Here is a 21,571-nt window from a genome sequence, read left to right on the forward strand (position 1 = left end):
CTGTTCCTCGTTCTCCACACGACTAGGGGGCGCCCTCGGTCCCCAACCCGCTTAGTTCCCAGGAGCTCGCTCTCCTTCGCGGCGTCTGGTTAGGCCACATCCTCGGACTCAGAAGTCGCGTCAGAGTTCCGCATCGACCAATCAGAACTGTCCATGTACTAGTGGGGGCGGGGCTGCCGAGGCAGGAGGAAGATGGCGGCGGGGGCGAGGTGAGGTGTTGGCAGTGGAAAGGGGTTCAGGCGTGGGGGGCGGGGGAACGTGGAGTGATGGCCCGCGCCGGCCGCAGGGCTGGATAAGAAGCCGTCGCACCACGGGTGTGGGAGGGCGGGAGGAGAGGGCGCCTGGACGCCACGGGAGTATGACGGGGCTGTACGAGTTGGTGTGGCGGGTGCTGCACGCTCTGCTCTGCCTGCACCGCACGCTCACCTCCTGGCTCCGCGTTCGGTTCGGCACCTGGAACTGGATCTGGCGGCGCTGCTGCCGCGCCGCCTCTGCCGCGGTCCTAGCGCCGCTCGGCTTCACGCTCCGCAAGCCCCCGGCTGTCGGCAGGAACCGCCGTCACCACCGGCATCCGCGAGGGAGGCCGGGCCCGGCCGCCGCCCACCCCCGGCTGCGCTGGCGCGCGGACGGCCGTTCCCTGGAGAAGCTGCCAGTGCACATGGGCTTGGTGGTCACCGAAGAGGAGCAGGAGCCCAGCTTCACGGACATCGCGAGCCTCGTGGTGTGGTGTATGGCTGTGGGCATCTCCTACATTAGCGTCTACGACCACCAAGGTGAGGTCCGGCGCGGGTAGGGGGACCCGGGCGTCTCCGACCGGGGCGGGGGGGGACCGCACATCCGGCAGGTGTATCCGCGGCGCGCCGCGCACCGCAGCGCTCCCTGCTCTTCCAGTTGCCCCATCCCACGGCCCTTCAGGGCAAATTACGGTGCTAGCGCTTTCGAGGAAGGGAGATAAGCTTTATTGAACACAAACACCAACATCTGAGCTTCTCCACGTATTTGCCCTCCGCCCCAACCTTTTTTGTTGTTTGTGTTTTTTCCTACACTGTTTCTTCAGAGAGATTCAAGGCACTGCTCTTAAATCATTGCTAGTCTGTGAAGGCGCATAAGCTGAGTGGTTGGGGGCAGGTAGCGTTTGAACTGGGCTTACAAAAAGTATGTGAGAGTCTGGATAGGCAAAATGAAAATAGTCACGTGTGTCTTCAGAGGTCTGGGATAGTGTGCAATCCTTGATCCTTAGTGGCTAACACAGTACTTGATATAGTAATTGCCGTTTTTTAAGGTTCGATTGAGGGAATGCATTTAACCATGGGGAATTTTTTAAGTACGAGAATTCACCATTTATTGGGTGGCTACAAACCTTAAGCACTGTGCTAATAAACACATTCCTTGTAATCTTACTTTTAACTCCATGGATTCTCAGGTTTAGGGGAGTAGATACATAAGTAACTTGTTGGTGAATAGCAAGAAGTGTTGGGAGTAAGTAACCACGATGAGAATGGGGGAGAGAAATTCTGAATTGGAGGAATTTGAGAAGTTCATGAAGAGGAAATGGGCTTTCCTTTGGACTGAAATGATGACTAGGAGGTCAGGTTGAGGAAGGCTCTAAATGGCAGGTTTGGATTTCAGTCAGATCCTGAAAGTAGTGTCATTTCCTTTCCTTAGATATAAAGATGTGACGATAACAATGATTTAGGTGTATGGGTATGAAGGAAAGAAAACTAACGTTTTCTTCTCTGTTCAGTAACGTAAATTACTGGTATGCTCCACAGAGGCTACGGTTTGATTTTTTTTTTTTCCTTTAAATCTTTGTCACATAGGCAGGTGTAAGTGCAGGGTTTTGTCCGAAAGGGTACGTCAAGGTCAGACAGGAACTCTTGCAGGGTATTAGAGTAATCTTTGACTGACCTGTCACCTTCCGTGCAGTCAGCAAGGAATATAGTGACTCAGTAGTCTGTCATTATCAACTGATGATATAACCTGTAGGGTAAAGTTTAATAGGGGCTGACATTTTATGGAACTTGCCAAAGAACTGAGCAGACCAATAGAAATACAGGACTGTTAGGAAGCAACCCAGTCTTTGCTTAAACCAATGCAACAGAAACACTGTGTGGGGAAAGAAACAAGTGAAGCAGAAATGGAAATCAGTTAAAGCCATTAAACAATAGGATGAATTAACTTATAAGTGAATCCCTTATATACAGGTGATTCTTTTAAAGCAAGTACCTTTACGTTCTAGTAGGAAATGCAGATGTATATAGCTACATAGTTTAACTTGGTGACTGTGCCTACAGATTGTAATATTGCAACACTTTCTTCTTCTGATAATTCCTGTTCTTGAATTGCTGATATGGTTCAGAAATATCTTGTGCCATATTTGCTAAAAGAAAAGTGATTGTTGATGAACAGGGAGAAGTCAAGCTAACCAGATATTGACTGAAAACCTGAAGGAGTTTTAAGGTCATTTCCAGGGAATTGACATAGGGCACTTTGTGCCCAACTGTAAAAGCAGTTTTAATTATTTTTAAGGGGATAATTTCATTGTTTGAAACAAGAGACTTTTTTTTTTAATTTTTTTTTAATGTTTTATTTATTTTTGAGACAGAGAGAGACAGAGCATGAACGGGGGAGGGTCAGAGAGAGAGGGAGACACAGAATCTGAAGCAGGCTCCAGGCTCTGAGCTGTCAGCACAGAGCCCGATGCAGGGCTTGAACTCACGGACCATGAGATCATGACCTGAGCTGAAGTCGGACGCTCAACCAACTGAGCCACCCAGGCGCCCCTGAAACAAGAGACTTTTGACGTACCCATTCTTGATGTTCATTCATTCATTCAACAGTGACAGTTGGCTGTCTATTAACTATCAGGTATTCGTTTGGGCATGGGGTACACCAGTGCACAAAACAGACAAAAATCCCTATGCTCATGGAACTTACGCTTTAGTGGAAGCCTGACAAATATTATATAAGAGTAAAAGAGTGGTAAATTAGATCATAAGTGAAATGAGGAAAAATGAAACAGGGAATGGGAATGTTGAAAGGCAATGGTGGGGTGCAGCGTTAAGTAGGGTGGGCAAGGAAAGCCTCGTTGACTTTTGAGTATTGACCTGAAAGAGGTGAGGAAACGACCTGTGGATATGTGAGAAAAGTTGTCCTTTTCAGGGGAGGTATAGCTGCTTACGCTTTATTTAGTTTTCCCAAACAAACTTTTATTTAAACCCATCTCTTTATAAGTTAAAAAAAGTCCCATTGACATATTCACAAATGCCACATCTATTGAGTACCTTATGGTGTGAAGCACTGAGATACAAAGGGATACAAGAACTTGTGTTTCTTAAGAAAGTTAAAGTATCTCAAGGATGTCTACTAAAAATTAATACAAGCTAATATATAAATGCTAAGTGAGTGGCAGAGACTTTATTTAAGGAAAGAAAAATCCCTGCAAAGCAGGGTCACCCCCATATGCCCCTGATAAGGAAGGAGGTGACACTTGAGCTAGGCTTTGCCAAAGTAGGTAGAATTTGGATTAGCACGAACAGCAGTGTTCTCTCTCCCTCCCTGCTCTGTATGTGACTAGGGAATTCCCTTTTGGTGGCATTCCTACCAGACAAGCCTTAACAACGGTGCTGAGGACTGTGGGGAGCCGTAAATATAAGCAAGTTCTTATAAAGAAAACTTGAGAAATGAGGTAGGGTGAAGGTTTCCGTGACTGTTCCAGTTATTTACCCCGGGGCATAGTGTTTTAAAACAACAGCTTATATGTTGACTCAGTTCAGTTGGTCATTTCTTTTTGGGGGTTGGTCACTCATAAGGTTGTGGTCAGATAGTGGCCAGGACATAAAAATTTCTTGTCATGAGTCTGATACCTGGTTCGTAATGGCTGGAATCGATGAGGGCAGGTTGGTCATCTGTCTTCACACAGTCTTTCTACCTGACGTGCTTAGGCTTCCTCATTAACAGTGGCCTCAGGGTAGTCAGATGATAGAGTTGGCTTCTCCCAGAAAAAGTTCTCAAAGACCTAGCCAAAGGCCAAAGCTTACACGGTTTCTTTGACTTAGCTTAGGAAACCATGCAGTGTTACTTTTGCTGTACTCTCTTGGTTTGAGACATCACAGGTCTGGCCCAAATCAAGAAAATGGTGAAATAGACTTTACCTCTCATTGAGAAAATAGCTTATCCAGAAAGGTGCAAGGGAGACAAGTGTGGGAAGGATGGGGGTCAGGCAGGGGGATTGATGGCAGGGATCTCGGAGACGAGCTACTGTACCTCCTTACATCTTTCCCTGTCCTGTACCCTGTCACTTAAGAATTGGAGTTTACGTAAGTATTCATTCTAATTAATTATAATTGAATCTAGATTATATTTTATTCTTGGACTTAAAAAACCCCTTGATATTTACTTTGGTTTGATTGCCAGCAAACTGAACTTTTTATTTTCATTTACCTGCCATATTTCTTGATTGTAATAATTTCTGCCAGTAATTCTTTCACATATTAGAAATTGGAGTTGTTTTCTCAGGATTTCTTAAGCCCAGAATTCTAGTAAAGAGGTTCGCCCAATTTGTCTCCATGATTATAATTGAAGAAATGACCATAATTGGGATGGCACAAAACCTGGAGTTCAGGGACTTTTGGTATTACCACCTTAGGGGTGTTGTGCTGGCCTGGAATCTCACTTGAAGTATGCTGGGCTCCACATTATCTGGGTGTGTATTATTCATCTTCAATGATGAAGCCTGTTCTTCAGCCCAGTTATATTGGTGCCATGTTGGGGACCTTGCTGTAGGGCAGTATTTTTCAAAATGTGGCCTGTGGACCATGTGAGAAGGAGTTTCTGGGAATACTTGTAAAAACTACAGATTCAACACAATTATTGATCAGACTGAATTAGGGGAGTGGGACCTGAGCATCTCTTTTTACCCAACTGCCTATATACTGCCTTTGTGCCTTGAAGTTTGACCCTAACACAAATTGAGGGATACTCTGCTGCTTGCCTTGCCTCAAAGTATTCATTCTTCATGTTCCTTGTCATGAATGAGGAAATCTGGGTAGGATTTTAGTATTGCTCGTTATAAATTGGAGTGATCTAGGATAAGGCATTGCCTTCCGTGTGAGGATCCAGCAACAAGCAAACAGAAATCTTTCATGATGCTCTTTCTAGTGTTACTTCCGTAGTTGTATTAACAACTACTAATGTGTAGTACACATTAGTGTACTAGGTGTCTTCTGAAATTAGTTTTGGGTACAGATTTCTCACACTGGCATTAAAAATGTCTGTCCAGTGTACTCACGGCTTCCCTAACCTACTTCTCACATTTTATATACCTTTTGCCTCATCCACATTTAGGTTACTTGATGTTCCCCTTCCCGGAATGGCTCTTCTCCTTTTCCTGACAAATGGCTGTCTCCCTGTCAGAAGGCTGTCATTGATCCTTGTAAGTCTATCCTGTCACCTCTTATGTAGTCTCTCTTGACTGTTCCATTCCTAATCTTGCTCTTTTCTTGAATCTCCTCAGAACTTTGCATCTTGAAAGGTATTTGGATTTTCTAAAATAGTAATCATGTATATGTGCCTCAATTTTCTTACTAGATTTAAGCTCCCCAGATACTGTCCATCCTTCTCATCTTTGCTTCTCCTACAGCGTGTAGGTAGCTTGGTGTTCTCCGTGTAATTTGTTTCTGAGCACAAGTACCCAGGAACCTTAGAATAATGGAAGGAAACGAACATAGTTTCCCCTAGTTACATATTTGGCACACTGACGGAGATGCTGTTGGGAAGCATGGTCTTACTAAATACTACTTCTTCTCCTTATGTTGAAATACAGAGTTGGAAGGAGGGTTGAAAATCCAGTTGTACTGTGATTACATGTTGACACAACGAGCAGTACAAACTAGGCTACTTGTCTTCCCTCATGTGGAAACTCATGGAAGGCAACATCTGTTCCTAATCTTCACCTTTGTGTAGTTCACATCTTGTACATAATTTCACATATATCCTAGCATCCTGGAACGTCTTCTTCATTTTGTGCCAGAGAGTTAGCTACCTGTCAAAAGGCTATCATCAATTCTTGTAACGTCCGTTCTATTACTTCCTAGGTAACCTCTTGACTTATTATTCCATCCCCAGTTTTGCTGACTTTGAAAAGCTTTATTCTGCTTTTGGCAACTTTTGAAATGACCTTCTCTTGAGTACCCTTCTGGTTAACCATAGTACTGGATCTATTTATGAAAATAAACCTTTACTTAATGGGAATAATTAGTCTTTGTTGAATTCTTTCTGTGCAAAGAAGTCCGTTAAACCCTTAGCAGTTTTACAAATTAAGAAACTGAGACTGAGAAAGCTAAGAACCTTTATCTGGTAAGGAACAGGTCTAGAATTTGAACTAAATCTTATTCCAAAGCTTTTATACTTAACCATTTTGCTATACTGACTTACACTCCTAAGAGAATGGGACTACAATAGTCACTTTTAGTACTGTTCCTAATTATGTTAGGTCATCTGAAAGCCTCGGTAAAGTGGTTCTTATCTACAGGTGATAGAAATGATTTGTAACATAATATGAAGGCAAATAGAATTTTCTTCCTACCACTAATATAAACGTTCATCCTGTGACTGATAGGACACTTTTTTTATTATTTTTTTTTAATTTTTAAAAAATTTTTTCATTTTTTTGAGAGAGAGAGAAAGAGACAGAGCACAAATAGGGGAGGGGCAGAAAGAGAGGGAAATAGAATCTGAAGCAGGCTCCAGTCTCCGAGCTGTCAGCACAGAGCCCAACGCGGGGCTTGAACCCACAAACCGCGAGATCATGACCTGAGCCAAAGTCAGACGCCCAACCGACTGAGCCACCCAGGCGCCCCATAGGACGCTTTTTTAATCAACTAAATGTAATATCATGGTATTCCTGCTCTGTACTGAACTGTTTCTTTGTCAGGTGAGCAGAGTCTGTGAAGATACTCTCATTTTTAAAATGGGTACCCAGGGGCTGAGAGAGGCCACATGGCTTGTTAATTTTACACATCTATCCTGCTGAAGAGCTGGGACTTGAAACACAACACTCGTTCCATTATGCTGTGCCACCATCACACACATACCTTCCCTGCTACAACACGCTGATTCCTAATCCTGGGGCTCTCTCTTGAAATAAAACTGTTTAATGGTGTATAAGATTTATTTTTTTTAGGACTGCTTGAGTCATATAAAATTTTAATGGTAGTTTTTTTTTTTCTTAATTTTAAATAATTGCTCCATAAGTATTATATTTTCTTCACTGAAGATTGCCTCTGATAGTGTTGTAAATGGATTGTTAGAGAAATTAAATGAAGGTAGCCACTAGGTAACTTACTTAAGTGTCTAGTTTAAAAGGAAAAAAGGTAGGCCATTTTGAAGGACAGGCATTTATTTTTAAAGAAGTATTACATTAATTCCATAGCTGATGAGATGCTTTGTAACTAGGAGAGATTGTTTTAGTGTTTATCTCACTTTTCTGTCTTCCCTTCCTGTAGCCTTATAAATACTTGATGTTAGTTATATCTTAAAGTCTGTTTCTGTAGAAAGGAGGGAATAACCATGGTAAAAATTCTAATTTCAGTTAATTTTTTTTTAATGTTTGTGTATTTTGGGGGGAGAGAGGCAGAGAGAGAAGGAGACACAGAATCTGGAGCAGGCTCCAGGCTCTCAGCTGTCAGCACAAAGCCTGATATGGGGCTTGAACTCATGAACCACAAGATCATGACCCGAGCTGAAGTCAGATGCTCAACTGACTGAGCCACCTAATGCCCTGTAATTTCATATTTAAAAGAAAATATGTTAAATATGTGCTTTAAAAGTCTCATTTTATGGAATTGATTATTCATTTCACATAAATTTTAGAAGAAGCAGGATTTAAGGAATAGAGATAAGATTTGCTGACTGAATATTTGTCTAATTAAACTCCTTACTTGGTTTCCTGAATTTGAAAAAAGTATGTATGTCATGGGTGTATTAGCCAGTTAACGTGTACATGAGTTGAGTGAAAGAGTAGACTATATTGAAACCTATAATTCTAAAATGTCATTTTGATTGGTATAGTAAAGATTTCAAAGGACTCCAGTAAGGTACCTGAATATAGCATATAATCGAATGGGTGGATAGAGCATGCTTAATTCGCCTCTCTTTGAAACGTACGTATGCTTGGATTTCTTCCTGTCTTGCTATATGTTCCTTCTGAGCCTCTGGCTTCTCGTTTTTTTCACTTCTAAATTTTGGGGGGTCCTAGAGTATTGTGCTGCATATATGCCTTTGTCCTTCTGTTGTTCTTGCTATCTCCTAGGTCAAGGGTCAACAACTTTTTCTTAAAGGGCCAGCTAGTAAATATTTTAGGTTAGTGGGTTATGGGTTTCTGTTAAAACTACTCAACTCTGCCAATGAGGCCAAAAAGCAGCCATAAAAGAATGGATGTGGCTGTGTTCCCATAGCAGTAGTTTGCTGACTCCTGTCCCAGATGATTTCTCTAACCATATCATTTTAAAAGTCCTTTAAATGCTCATACCCAGATTTGTATCTCCAGTCCTTATCTCTCCCATAATTCCAGATTCCATATCTAATTCACTGCCTAACAGGTTTACTTTTATTAGGCATCTCAGGTACTTAACATGTCCAAACCATGTCTCGAATTTCACTCTCCTCAGACCTCTCTCACAGTTTTTCCCATCTTAAAACATACTAGTAAGTGCTCAAGCTAAAAACTTAGATGTCTTCTGTGAGTCTCTTACATTACATTCCACCTATAATCTACCAACAGGCCTCCCTGGCCCTACTTCTAGAATATGTTCCAAATTGGATACTTGTTTTGGTTTTTCGTTGTAGCCACCTCAGTTTGAGTTATCATTATCTTTCACCTGGATTATTGCTGTAGCCACCTGATTGGTCTTCGTTTATATTCTGGCCCCTGTATAATCCATTCTTTACTCACCAGCAAAGTGATCTTTCTTGATAACATCATTTAAGCTCTGAGTAAAACCTTCCAACGGCTTCCGTTGTACTTGGAATGTTTTCTCAGCTCATTACCAAGGCCCACAGACCCCTTTGTATTACCCCTTTGTCTGGCCTCATATGATGGCCTTCATTCCACTTAATTTCTATGTTCACCAATTATATTGGCAATATATTTTCTTTTCCTTGAATATGATGAAAACCTAAATGCTGAAAGAATATGCAATAGCTCTAGTAGTAATCTTAATCCTGGGAGTATTGATTTTTATATTTTGAGAGCTGGAACGAATCAGCAAAGGCTTTTCTGTTAAATAATGCAATTGTTGTAATAATCATGAGATTAGCACCAAGGAAGAATACATGTTATATAAATGGAAAAAGCAGGATATAAAATTGCATAATCATATAGGCCAGTATTATACATGGGTGGGAACAAAGACTAGGAATAGGAAACACTAAAAACTGGAAGTGTTATGGTGATGAGGTTAGGGAATATTCAGTTTAGGATGAATGGTTACCTTATTGTCTAAATGTTGAGCATCTTAAGTAGTTTTTAATACTAGAATTCAAAATAGATATTTCTTAGAATATGAGAAGTTTACATTTGGCCCCCAAAGTGTGTAGCTAATGTTTGTCAAGAAATACTAAAAACATTGTAGTCTTTCTGAGGTCCAATTTTTCTGGCATAATATTTTATTTATTTTTTTACAGAAATTGTAGATGTTTGTGTGTGTATGTGTGTGTGTGCATGTGCGTGTTTTAAAAGATAGTTCTTTTATATATATTATACACACACACACACACACACACATACAGTTTACACTTAGGAAATTGAGAATACATGAGGTATAGTTGTAGAGCAACAAAATATAAAATTCTTGAAATCATTATTGCAAAATCTTATGTTTTCTTTTTTCTTTTAATAAAACTTTTTTTAATGTTTATTTGTTTTTGAGAGAGAGAGAGAGAGAGAGAGAGAGAGAGGAGCGTGAGCAGGGGAGGGGCAGAGAGAGAGGGAGACACAGAATCCTAAGCAAGATCCAGGCTCTGAGCTGTCAGCACAGAGCCCGACACGGGGCTCAAACTCACAAATGTGAGATCATGACCTGAGCTGAAGTTGGACACTTAACTGACTGAGCCACCCAGGTACCCCAAACTTATTTTTTCTTAATTCAAATAATTGTCAGCCCTGTGAAACCTCCTTAAGAGTCTTTTCAAAAAGGGCTCTAGTTTTAGTTTTTTCAAAAGATACTGCTTATTTGTAAAAAAGCCAGTTTTATATATTTAATAGAGTTCAACTTTTAGGGAGGGGAATTCAGAATTTAATGGGTGTATTAGTAAAGTGGGTTTAGCATCATTTGTTTATCAATGTTAGAAATAGTTACTGAACTGAATAATTAGAATCCAGGAGACCTGGATTCCAGGCCAAAATCTTAGACTCTTGGCCAAGGACAGTTGCTTGACCTTTTTGGGTCTCTTTCCTCATCTGTGAAAGGATGGTTTAAAATAATTATTTCAGCTTATTACTGTATAATTCTGTAAATTACGATTTTCTGAAAAATGTATTTACAAATGTTTTTCCCTTAGGTCAGTTATTTCTGAGCGAATGTAGTCTCAACTTCCTTTTACATAAAATGACTTTTGTCACAGTTTCTTTTATTACACCATTTTGGCGTTAGTTTAGATTCTGTGAAGGCAAACAAGATGAAATGTGATATGAGAAAAAGAGCTCTGCAAGTATGAATACTTGCCTAATACCATACTATGATATTAGTGGAGGAATTGCCTATCAGAGACAAAGGCACTCTTATATCTTTCTGCATTTCTTGTGTATCATGAGAAGTATGTATGTGTAGACTTTGAATCCTGAAGAAAATTTTAAGATGATAGTATTGCCTATGGGTAAGTGAGATAGGCAGCATAGCATATAATCAGATTTCTGGAAGGGGCAAGCGTGAGTGATCAGGAATCATCTTGCTGATACTCTGTTTTATCTATACACTTCTCAGAAACTATACTTGGGCATTTAATTTCTCCATCCAAATTAGCTGAGACAAAGGTTGTGTTTAAAATAACTTTATGAACTTCTTTATGAAAGATACTTTGTAACTGTGGCTCTGTGTATTCTTCCTTTTTAACAGAATTTCTGCCTGTATGCAATAAGGAAGTGCCTGTTTTTATTGTGAGAGGTTCCTGGAAACTTCTTAAAAATTCCACTTAGTGACCTATCCATTTAGGTTTTGTTGTTAGGTGGCACTTTGTGCACTGATTAATTCAGTTTATTAAATAAACATTGAACTCCTGCTATGTGGAAGGTACCTTAGGGGAAAAGAAATGAGTAAGCCACAAGTTCACAAGGAAGACTACAGTTCAGTAGGGGGATTAAGCTGTAATTATGGTACAAAGTAGAATCTCGTTTATTATGGAGTTTGAACAAAATGTGTGTATTTGGAGGAGGTAAGGGTGAGTCAGAGGAGGAATGGGGCATATCTGGCTGGGGGATTGGGAAGAGTCTCTTAAGAGTAAGTGACATTTTAGCTGGCCTGTGAAGAGTTTGTAGGTGTGGGGCTGGGGAGGTAACATAAAGGATGGAGGTTAGGCTCATGTCATATGTTTTGAGGGGAATATACGACAGTTCTAATTTGCTGGGGACAGAGTACTACAGAGAAATAAATTCATTTGTTTCATAAACATTATTTCCACCCACCAAGTGTGGAAGCGTAGGCTGGAATCTTAATGCTGATCTGAGCAGTTTGTTCTTAGTATACTAAGCATTTTGGGAGCCATTGAAGATCCTAAATTGGAATATGTCAGGATTAAAGATGAACCCAAAGATTAATCTGGTTGTCAATCTAGTGATACATGCTAGAAGGGGCAAGAAGACCCATTGGAAGATCATGTGATTGTAATATTTTAATGAAAAAGAAAAACTTGAAACAGTTGGGGACAATGGACAAATGGAAATGGATAGGGGAAATATTGCTGTAGATGAGTATATGGGTTTAGCATGTTAATAGGGCATTGGAAGTGGTAGTGAAAATACTAGAGTGGAGAAGATATTTGGGTGACTGGGCAGGTAGTGATGCCTTTATTAGAAATAGAACAACATGGGGCAACTGGATGGCTCAATTGGTTAAGTGTCTGACTTCGGCTCAGGTCATGATTTCATGGTTCCTGGATTTGAGCCCTGCATTGGGCTCTCTGCTGTTAGCACAGAGCCTGCTTCAGATCCCTTGTCCCCTTCTCTCTCTGCTCCTTCCCCACTTACATGCACACATAAACTCTCTCTCTCTCTCTCTCTCTCTCTCAAAAATAAACTTTAAAAAAAAAAGGAACTCAAACAACAAAAAAGGCTGGTGGTTTTTTTTCTTTTTAATTATATAGTTTTACCCCAATTACCATTTTAAATCCCCTGTTGTCCTATCACCCTTATACATTCACTGTTGTCATATAGCCTATTCCCTTCCAAGCTTGGTTCCTAAGTGCGTATAAATTTTACAGTTATGGTACTGCTCCATTTTTTTGGTAAACTAGATATAGGGGTACCTGGGTGGCTCAGTCGGTTAAGCATCTGAGTTTGGTTCAGGTCTTGATTTCACAGTTCATGGGTTTGAGCCCTGCGTCAGGCTCTGTGCTGATAGCTCAGAGCCTGGAGCCTGTTTCTGATTCTGTGTCTCCCTCTCTTTCTGCCCTTCCCCTGCTTGCGCTCTGTGTCTCTCTCAAAAATAAACATTTAAGAAAATTAAAAAAAAAAAAAACTTGATATAAGTGTTTGAGAGCTAGTTTTATTTAAAAAAATTTTTTAAGTTTGTTTGTTATTTTGAGAGAGGGAGAGAGACAGTATGAGCAGGGGAGGGGCAGAGAGAGAGGGAGGGAGAGAGAATCGCAGCAAGCTCTGCATTGTCAGCACGAGACCAGAGCTGGGGTTCGAATTCACGAACTGTGAGATCATGATCTGAGCCGAAGTCGGACACTTAATCAACTGAGCCACCCAGGCTCCCTGAGAACTAGCTTTAAGAGATCAGCTGCTATGTTTTTTAGGTATGTTTCAGATGCTTACAGAACTTCTGGGTAGAATGAACTGGAATTTTCTTTTTTTTTTTAATGTTTATTTATTTTTGAGAGAGGAAGAGACAGAGCATGAGCAGGGGAGGGGCAGAGAGAGAGGAAGACAGAATCCAAAGCAGGCTCCAGCTGTCAGCACAGAAGCGGGGCTGGAACTCACGAACCGTGAGATCATGACCTGAACTGAAGTAGAAGGCTTAACAAACTGAGCCACCCAGGCGCCCCTGAACTGGAATTATTAAATGCTGATCCTTGTTTTTACTTAAAATTTTAATGTTTTGTTCATCATGGGATGTTTTTGCATTAAGTTGTTGAAGATAATGCGTTATTCTTTATCTTAGAGTTTTTTGATGCCAACTTAAGTTTTGCTTCACTTATCTCACCCTTGTCCTGGCCCTGAGTGGTTTTAAAGTCCCATGAGTGACTAGACTCAGAGAAAGAGGAGCACATGGACAGAAGGAGAAGGCTGAGATAGCAACTCTAGGAGTAATCTTCCAGTTAGAAGTGGGAAGAGGGAAAGGATTCAGTGCAAAGGGAGAAGGGGCCATTCAAGGCGCAGGCTGGGAGTAGAACCAAGAAAGGGAGTTTAGACAAGTTGTGGGATAAGGATGGAATTTTGAGAATGGAGCAGCTTGGTCATTAATGGTAACACTTCAGAAAGATTGAGAAGGAAAGGATACAGATCGAAAAGAGGTAGTGACCATTTTGGTGACAAAGAATGTCATCCATTGATTTGGAGAGAGCAAGAGTTCCTGAAATGTGTTCCTATTTTAATCTGGAAGCTAAGGCAGAGATGAGTGAATTAGCGAGCACGGAAGCATAGGTCTTTGGAGTATTGAAGGAAGGGATCAGTGTCCTGTAAATAGACAAAAGCAAGGGTTCCTAGTGGTGGGTTACTATTAAAATGAATCTACATTCTAGTAAGTTCATATGTTCTAGCAGTGTTGTAGAGATTTTACATTGTTTTTGAAATTCATATGCCTTCCATAATTTATTTATTATTTTATTTTATTTTATTTTTTGAATTTACATCCAAATTAGTTAACATATAGTACAACAATGATTTCAGGAGTAGCTTCCTTAGTGCCCCTTACCCATTTAGCCCATCCCCCCCCACACCCCTTCCAGTAACCCTCTGTTTGTTCTCCATATTTATGAGTCTCTTATGTTTTGTCCCCCTCCCTGTTTTTATATTATTTTTGTTTCCCTTATGTTCATCTGTTTTGTCACTTAATGTCCTCATATGAGTGAAGTCATATGATATTTGTCTTTCTTTGACTGACTGATTTCGCTTAGCATAATACCCTCCAGTTCCATCCATGTAGTTGCAAATGGCAAGATTTCATTCTTTCTGATTGCCGAGTAATACTCCAGTGTATGTGTGTGTACACACACACACCATATCTTCTTTATCCATTCATCCATCCATGGACATTTGAGCTTTTTCCATACTTTGGCTATTGTTGATAGTGCCGCTATAAACATTAGGGTGCATGTGTCCCTTCAAAACAGCACACCTGTATCCCTTGGATAAATGCCTAGTAGTGCAATTGCTGGGTTGTAGGTTAGTTCTAGTTCTATCTAGTTTTTTGAGGAACCTCCATCCTGTTTTCCAGAGTGGCTGCACCAGCTTGCATTTGCATGCCTTCCATGATTTATATCTATGATATAGACCAAAGTGTGGTCTAAATCATTTTTTATTTTTTACTTGCATAAACAACTGGAAGTCTTATAACATTAATAAGCCTATATCATGTAGCTGTCTTATAGTACATGCTTTTGTGTCATACATGTGAATTTTATGACTGACTTGAACATAATGTTAATATCCTACACATCTGTATTGTTGCACAAGTATTGCTGTCCTCAACACTGTTATTCCAATAGCTTCTGATATTAATCACCTTCCTTTAAAATTTTTGTTTGTCTTTGGGACTATGTATTTTTTGTTGCTTTGCATATGGGTACTACACAGTGTTCACTTTTATACTTCCTAGCTTTTGGTCTCATGACTGTGGGCTTTCATAAGGTGCCACAGCCTTAGCCCCCTGCTCTTCTTCACGTATGCTTCTTTACCTTTGCAGATCTTATTTTTCACTTCTTGTGTGTCTGTTTGGCTTCACCTTAAGGATGGTGACTCCCAAATGTGTGTCTGTATCCCCATCTTTTGTTATGTTACCTTCCCAGCCTTACCCCTGTAGAATTCTCCTAATTCTCCATGGGCTAGATGAAATGTCACTTACCCTAAAGAGGTCTTTTTAAGTCCCCTAGACAGTCTCTGACTGTTGCCTTCTTTCGGCAGACATTTATTTGCTGAGTGTCTGTTCTGTGCCAGGCACTGTGCTAGCCCCTGGTGAGCAAACACAGTTAAGATCTCTACCCACGTGGTGCTTATATCACCTCTTTTGGTTTTTTGTTTTTTTTGTTTAAGTACGCTCCACACCCAGTGTGGGGCTTGAACTCATGACCATGAGATCAAGAGTTTGATGCTCTATGGACTGAGCCACCCAGGCGTCTCTATGTGACCTTTTTTGAATGTCCTTCCTTCATGTGTCTTAATCACTTTTTCAGTACCCCTGCCCAAATATTCTATCATCAGGTGTCTAAAACTTAAGCTTATGTTTTCCTTCAAACCAGTTCTCTGCTAGAAATTCCACACTTTAAACAAAAGTTATTATTTTCTTTTAGCTAGGATTAATGCCATGGAATTTTCTCTGTTCACCTCTCATTAAGTCATGCTTTTCATTCTCTCAGTTCTTTTGTAATGAACTCCTTCCATTGTTTCATCAAATTACGAATGGACTATTGCAGTATTCTGCTGCCTGACCTTCTCTATACCGTTGCCAGGTTAGTTTTCCTAAAGTTATAAATTTCCACCTTCCCACATGGCTTAGAAATTGTTGGTTACCCACTTGGTAGGCAACATGAAATGAAAACTAGGTCCGTCCCCTTTTCTCAAATCCTTTGCACCAGCAACATTTGTCTGTCTTTTGAGTATTCAGTGTTTTTTTCTTAAACATTTTCCCAAACTAAATATCCTCTCCATCGTCTTTAACTTTCTAAGGTTGAAGCTCAGTTTTCTACCTTCCGAAAGCTCAGCTCAAGTCTTGCTTATTTTACAAAGCTTTCCCTACCAAAGGAGAATTTTTTTTTAACCTTTGAACTGCTATTACACATGGACTAGCAACGTAATGTGTATACAGCATATTCACCAGATTGTGTTATTTTATATATTTTTAACTATATTCTCTTTCCCAGTTAATCTTTGAAGTACTTTAAAGTCAGATCTGACTGAGAGTACAGAGTAGGAACACTTGGTAAAGATCGAAAAGGCAATGACCAGTAAAAAAGCTGCCCCTCTGAAAATAGCTAAATAGTTGTCACTTGTTTTTAGTTAGAACTCTCTTCATTAGTTTCATGTTAAATTTATGCCACATAGTTACTTCATCTTTTTCAATGACATAATAGTCGTTAAAAATTTTAGCTTTTTTTGTGCATGGTTGAAGGATCAAAAACAGTTTTAGGTAGAGTATTTCCATGCTTTGCTGGAATTTACTAAATTTTGATTTTGCTACTTTTGTGTATTCTCTCTATTTTCTACATAATTCTCTTTTTAAAAAAATTTTTTAATGTTTATTTTTGAGAGAGAGAGAGAGAGAGCGAGCATGAGCGGGGGAGGGGCAAAGAGAGAGAGGGGACACACAGAATCCAAAGCAGGCTCCAGGCTCTGAACTGTCAGCACAGAGCCCAACGCGGGGCTTGACTCAAGAACCTTGAGATCATGACCTGAATCGAAGTCAGATGCTCAACCGACTGAGCCACCCAGGCGTCCCTACATAATTCTTAATAGTTCCTCTTACCATTAAAACAACGAATCGGGGCGCCTGGGTGGCTCAGTCGGTTGAGCGTCCGATTTCGGCTCAGGTCATGATCTTACAGCTCATGAGTTTGAGCCCCAGTCAGCCTCTTTGCTGACAGCTCATGCTGTCTCTCTCTGTCTCTCAAAAATAAATAAACATTAAAAAAATAAAAAATAAATAAAACAACGAATCAAATAGAAGTAATAATATTGAATGCACGTAGTGGGTCTGCAAGGAAAGTGCATCAGACTGGGAGTCCACAAGATAAGGGCTCTGGGCCACTGCCACAGTTACAGATTCTTGAACAAGTCTCTTAAGGACTCTGGGTCCCAGTTTCTTAATCTGTAAATGAAAATTTCAAGTAAAAGATAGCTTAAAATTTCCTTCTAGGTGTAAATTTTTTTCATACTCATATTGGCTCCAAGTAGTCACCTCTATCCTTTTTTTTTTTTTTTTTTTGTTTTTTTTTTTTTTTTTTAATGTTAGCCTGACTCCATACTCTTATGTTAACAGAGTTTTGTTTTGTTTTTCTTTTAGACTCCGGTTGAGGCATAGTCAGCAATGCTTCATGTGGAGTTTGTTCAGTTCTGGGTGCAGTGATGTTTTCACAGCAAATATCCATTAATTGTTGAAGAGGATAAATTAACCTAGTTGGGATTTACTTGCTTTTTTTCTTTTTAAGGTATTTTCAAAAGAAATAATTCCAGATTAATGGATGAAATTTTAAAACAACAGCAGGAACTTCTCGGTTTAGATTGTTCCAAATATTCACCAGAGTTTGCGAATAGTAATGACAAAGACGATCAAGGTAAGCGTGAGTAGCAAATTGAGTATCTAACTTACACAGATGTATTTTGTGTTTCAAGGCAGGTCCTGTCACTCATTCATTCATTTTGCGCTGTTAGTCTTTATTGTCACGCTTCTTTTATCATCAGATTTAGACTTTTCTTTCTTCATCTTCTTCAAAGAATTTTCAGAAAAAGATAAAATCGTGACTTTCATAGATATTAAAAAATACACACATGTTAAAGATTTTATTTAACTAATGAATAACCAGGAACCAGGCAGATTTTGTAACCAGTTCAAAGAGAGTCCAAAGAATGGACACACTTACAGGTAAGTAATATTGCAATGAATATGTAAATGGAGGCAAAACTGGTTTTTCTGTTGGGTTAGAGGGAAGATAACTGAACCTCTACCAGACAAGAAAGAATTTGCATTCTTGTCTATAGACAAGAATTTGGCATTCCTGTCAGGTACCTAGAATCCTGTCAATTATAAAATAGCTCCCACAGAATCAGATTCTGATAAGGTAGACAGTACCTGTTTCATTGAAACACATTTTTTCCCCTATATTCTTCATTTTTATCTTTTGTGTTACTGCTAACCGTACTATGATTGTAGATGGCATTTTAGGTGAGTGAAAATTGTAAACTAGCGTATGATTCCTATTTTCTAGAGGATTTATTCAGAGATACAAGGTCTTTGAGTACTTTGAGAGGAAGGTACTATATAAATATACACACAAATGAGATGTGTGGGTCCTTTCAGAGGGGAGTAGATAAGTATGTTTTGATATTCAGTTTGAAGGACTTAAATGATCCATGTTTACTATAAGAACTATGCTTTTATTTTAGTCTGAACTTAATATTTCTTGAAACAGATTTTGAAATGTGTCTGGAACAGGATTTTTTTTTTTTTAATAACTTGTTGTTTTTTTTTTTCAGTTTTAAATTGCCAATCGGCAGTGAAGGTGCTCTCCCCAGAAGATGGAAAAGCAGATATTGTGAGAGCTGCTCAGGACTTTTGCCAGTTAGTAGCCCAGCAGCAAAAGAGATCCACAGATTTGGATGTAGATATGTTTGGCAGTTTACTTAGTAAGTCATATATAGACAGATATATATGTTTTCAGTTGTGTCCTACAACTGTACGTGGTTTACGAGGGTACACTATGAAGGAGAGCATCTGGGTTCCTTTTGCACCATAAAGCCTGATTTTGTTGTTGTTGTTACACTTGTAATGTTTCTGAAATTTTGAAGCCCCACATGTTGAAAATGATTTTGAGATAATGAGATTTGTAGTCAGCTCTGTAGTCAGCTCACTTGCAAGAGAACTTACTGGTAAAGGAGAGGATATAAGAGGATTTTGTGGGGGGCTGAAGAATGTTCTTGAATATCGGACTTCTGCTTGTCAGCCTTCCTGTGGGATGTTTTCCTACACCGTGAGTTTTCCAATTCTCCAGACACCACATGGGCGTCCAGCAGTTCAATTCACTTCTGACACTAACCACCCAGAGATAGTGTTTGACTCTGTAGGTTGAAGGGCTCAGTCACACAAAACGGCCCCCACTTCAGATGCCAGTTGCAGTTTTCAGGCCGCCTGTACAGGCCACCTGATCAACTACCTATAACTAGGAGGTCCCTATGACTCTCTCCTAAGGTTTGCTAATTTGCTAGAATGGCTCCCAGAACTCAGGAAGGAACTTGACTAAACTTTATGTTTACCAGTTGATTATAAAGGACACAACTCAGGAACCGTCCAGCGTAAGAGGCATACGGGGCCAGGTATCGCCAGGGGATGCAGTCATCTTCCGTGACCTCTCTGGGCTCATCACCCTCTCAGCACCTCAGTGCATTCACCAACCTGGAAGCTTTAGGAACCCTGTCATTTAGGGGATTTTGTGGAAGTTCATTTATGTTAGCATGATTGATGAAATCATTGACTATTAGGGATTGAACTCAGTCTCCAGCTCTTCTCCCCTACCTGCAGGTTGAAAGGTAGGGCCGGAAGTTGCAGCCCTCTAATCACATGACTGGTTTCCCCAGCAACTAGCTCCCATCCTAAAGCTATCCAGAGGCCTGCCCAGAGTCACCATTAACAGAAACTCAGCTGTGGTGGAAGGGGGCTTATTATGAATAACACAAGATACTCCTCTCACTCCTATCATTCAGGAAATTCCAAGGATTTTAGGAGCTCTGTGCTTGGAACCTGGACAGAGACCAAACACGTATTTTTTTTATTATAATATCGCACTCCTCTTACTGTTTCTTTTTAGTTTGAACTATCTGTTAAGTTTGAATTTAACAGCTATTTAGGAGGCAGTCCCAAGAATATAATCTTATTAGCATTCGTCACTTTATTTTTAGTGTTCTTTCTGTTATGTGATATGAAGTATACTCACTGTATTTGTCATGTTATACCAAATATAACATTATAGGGTTTTTTTCCTTCAACTATTTATAAAAGCCTTTAATTTGTTTATTCTCTGTAGAGCCTCCTAGGAATCTTTTGCTTCAACTTTATGGTCCTTCTGCTTACTGGCATTATCCTTGATCCTTTTGTTTTTTGTTTTTTGGGTTATTTCTTTTGTTTGGGAGTGGGCAGAAGGGTAGGAGAGATGGGGTGAGGGGAGGCTCGTAAGTAGGCTGCTTGCCCAGCACAACCCCTGATGCGGGGTTCGATCTCAGGACTCGTACGTCATGAACTGAGCCAAAATCAAGAGTCAGATGCTTAACCAACTGAGCCACCCAGGCACCCCATCCTTGATCTTTTGAAGAAAGGCAGTGCTTCTAACAAGTTCATGTCCATTAATAGCTTCTATAGCTATGCAATTTCAGACATACATTTTTGTTCATTCAAATAGAGTCTCCATTTACCTTATTTATTAATCATGCATTTTTTTTTTATCTAACTCAGTCATTTACTTGACTCTCCATTCTTGTTTCTTCCACATTGACACATGTTCATCATACAGCACATTTGCTCTCTGGCCTCCGGTCTCACCAACTCCTGTCTTTCACTGACTACTCATTTCTTCCCCTACTCTGGTATTCTCTCTCATTGCCTGGCTGTATTTAGGCTGAATGAATAGACTTAAAGTAGACCATTGTAGGGACTCATTGTAGGTTACTGGATGTTGACTGTTTCCTGGATTCTGTAAGGCCCCAACCATAGAGTAATTTATGAGGGTGTCCTAAAAGTGATAGAGGGACCAAAGGTGGTCCTTCAGGGAGCCTATGGAGAAGTGCCAAAGTTTTGAGACCAGGTGTTGCCTTCAGGGGTGGCAAACTCACGATAAGTGAAAAAGTACACAGTCCATAAGTTAACTTACTAATCTGACAGAAGCAGACCGCCTGAATACTGTTACCTTATGATTGCGAACTTCACCATTCCTACTTGCATACAAGGCAACTACATATCTGCTTTTTTTCTTTTACTATACTTTTATCTTTTCTAGAAATGTTATATAAATGAAATCATATAAAATAATCTTTAATGTCTTGTTTTCTTTCCTCAGCATATTATTGAGGTTCATCCATGTTGCATGTATTAGTAGTTCATTGCTTTCTGTTGGTGAATAGTATTCAGTTCTGTGGATGTACATTTCGTTTATCCATTCACCAGTTGATGTGCATTAGGTTTGTTTGAATAATGCTGCTGTGACTATTCACATATGAGTCTTTGTGCAGACATGTTTTCCTTTCTTTGGTAGATGACTAATAATGGAATTGCTAGGTTGTGTTGGTTGAGTGAATGTTTAACTTTTAAGAAACTGCCAAACTTTTCCAAAGAGGCTATAGTATTATTATATTCTACCAGTAATGTAGAGGAGTCTAGATTCTTCACGTCCTTGCCAAGACATAGTATTGTCAGTTTTTTGTTTTTGTTTCTTA

The 21,571-nt window shown here is 40.0% G+C and overlaps 1 protein-coding gene across 1 annotated transcript in view; it reads left to right on the forward strand.

Annotated features, from left to right (window-relative positions):
* Window positions 1–324: 324 nt before the first annotated feature.
* LOC125916888 (dehydrodolichyl diphosphate synthase complex subunit NUS1) overlaps window positions 325–21,571 on the forward strand; it is a 31,531-nt gene continuing 10,284 nt past the window's right edge. The window contains exons 1-3 of the mRNA XM_049623145.1: window positions 325–773; window positions 17,581–17,706; window positions 18,626–18,775. Coding sequence (XP_049479102.1) covers window positions 359–773; window positions 17,581–17,706; window positions 18,626–18,775 — 691 coding nt within the window. The 5' untranslated portion in view covers window positions 325–358. The remainder of the gene's footprint in view (window positions 774–17,580; window positions 17,707–18,625; window positions 18,776–21,571) is intronic.

The sequence above is a fragment of the Panthera uncia genome, unplaced genomic scaffold, assembly GCF_023721935.1.
Source record: "Panthera uncia isolate 11264 unplaced genomic scaffold, Puncia_PCG_1.0 HiC_scaffold_1293, whole genome shotgun sequence".
NCBI lineage: Eukaryota > Metazoa > Chordata > Mammalia > Carnivora > Felidae > Panthera > Panthera uncia.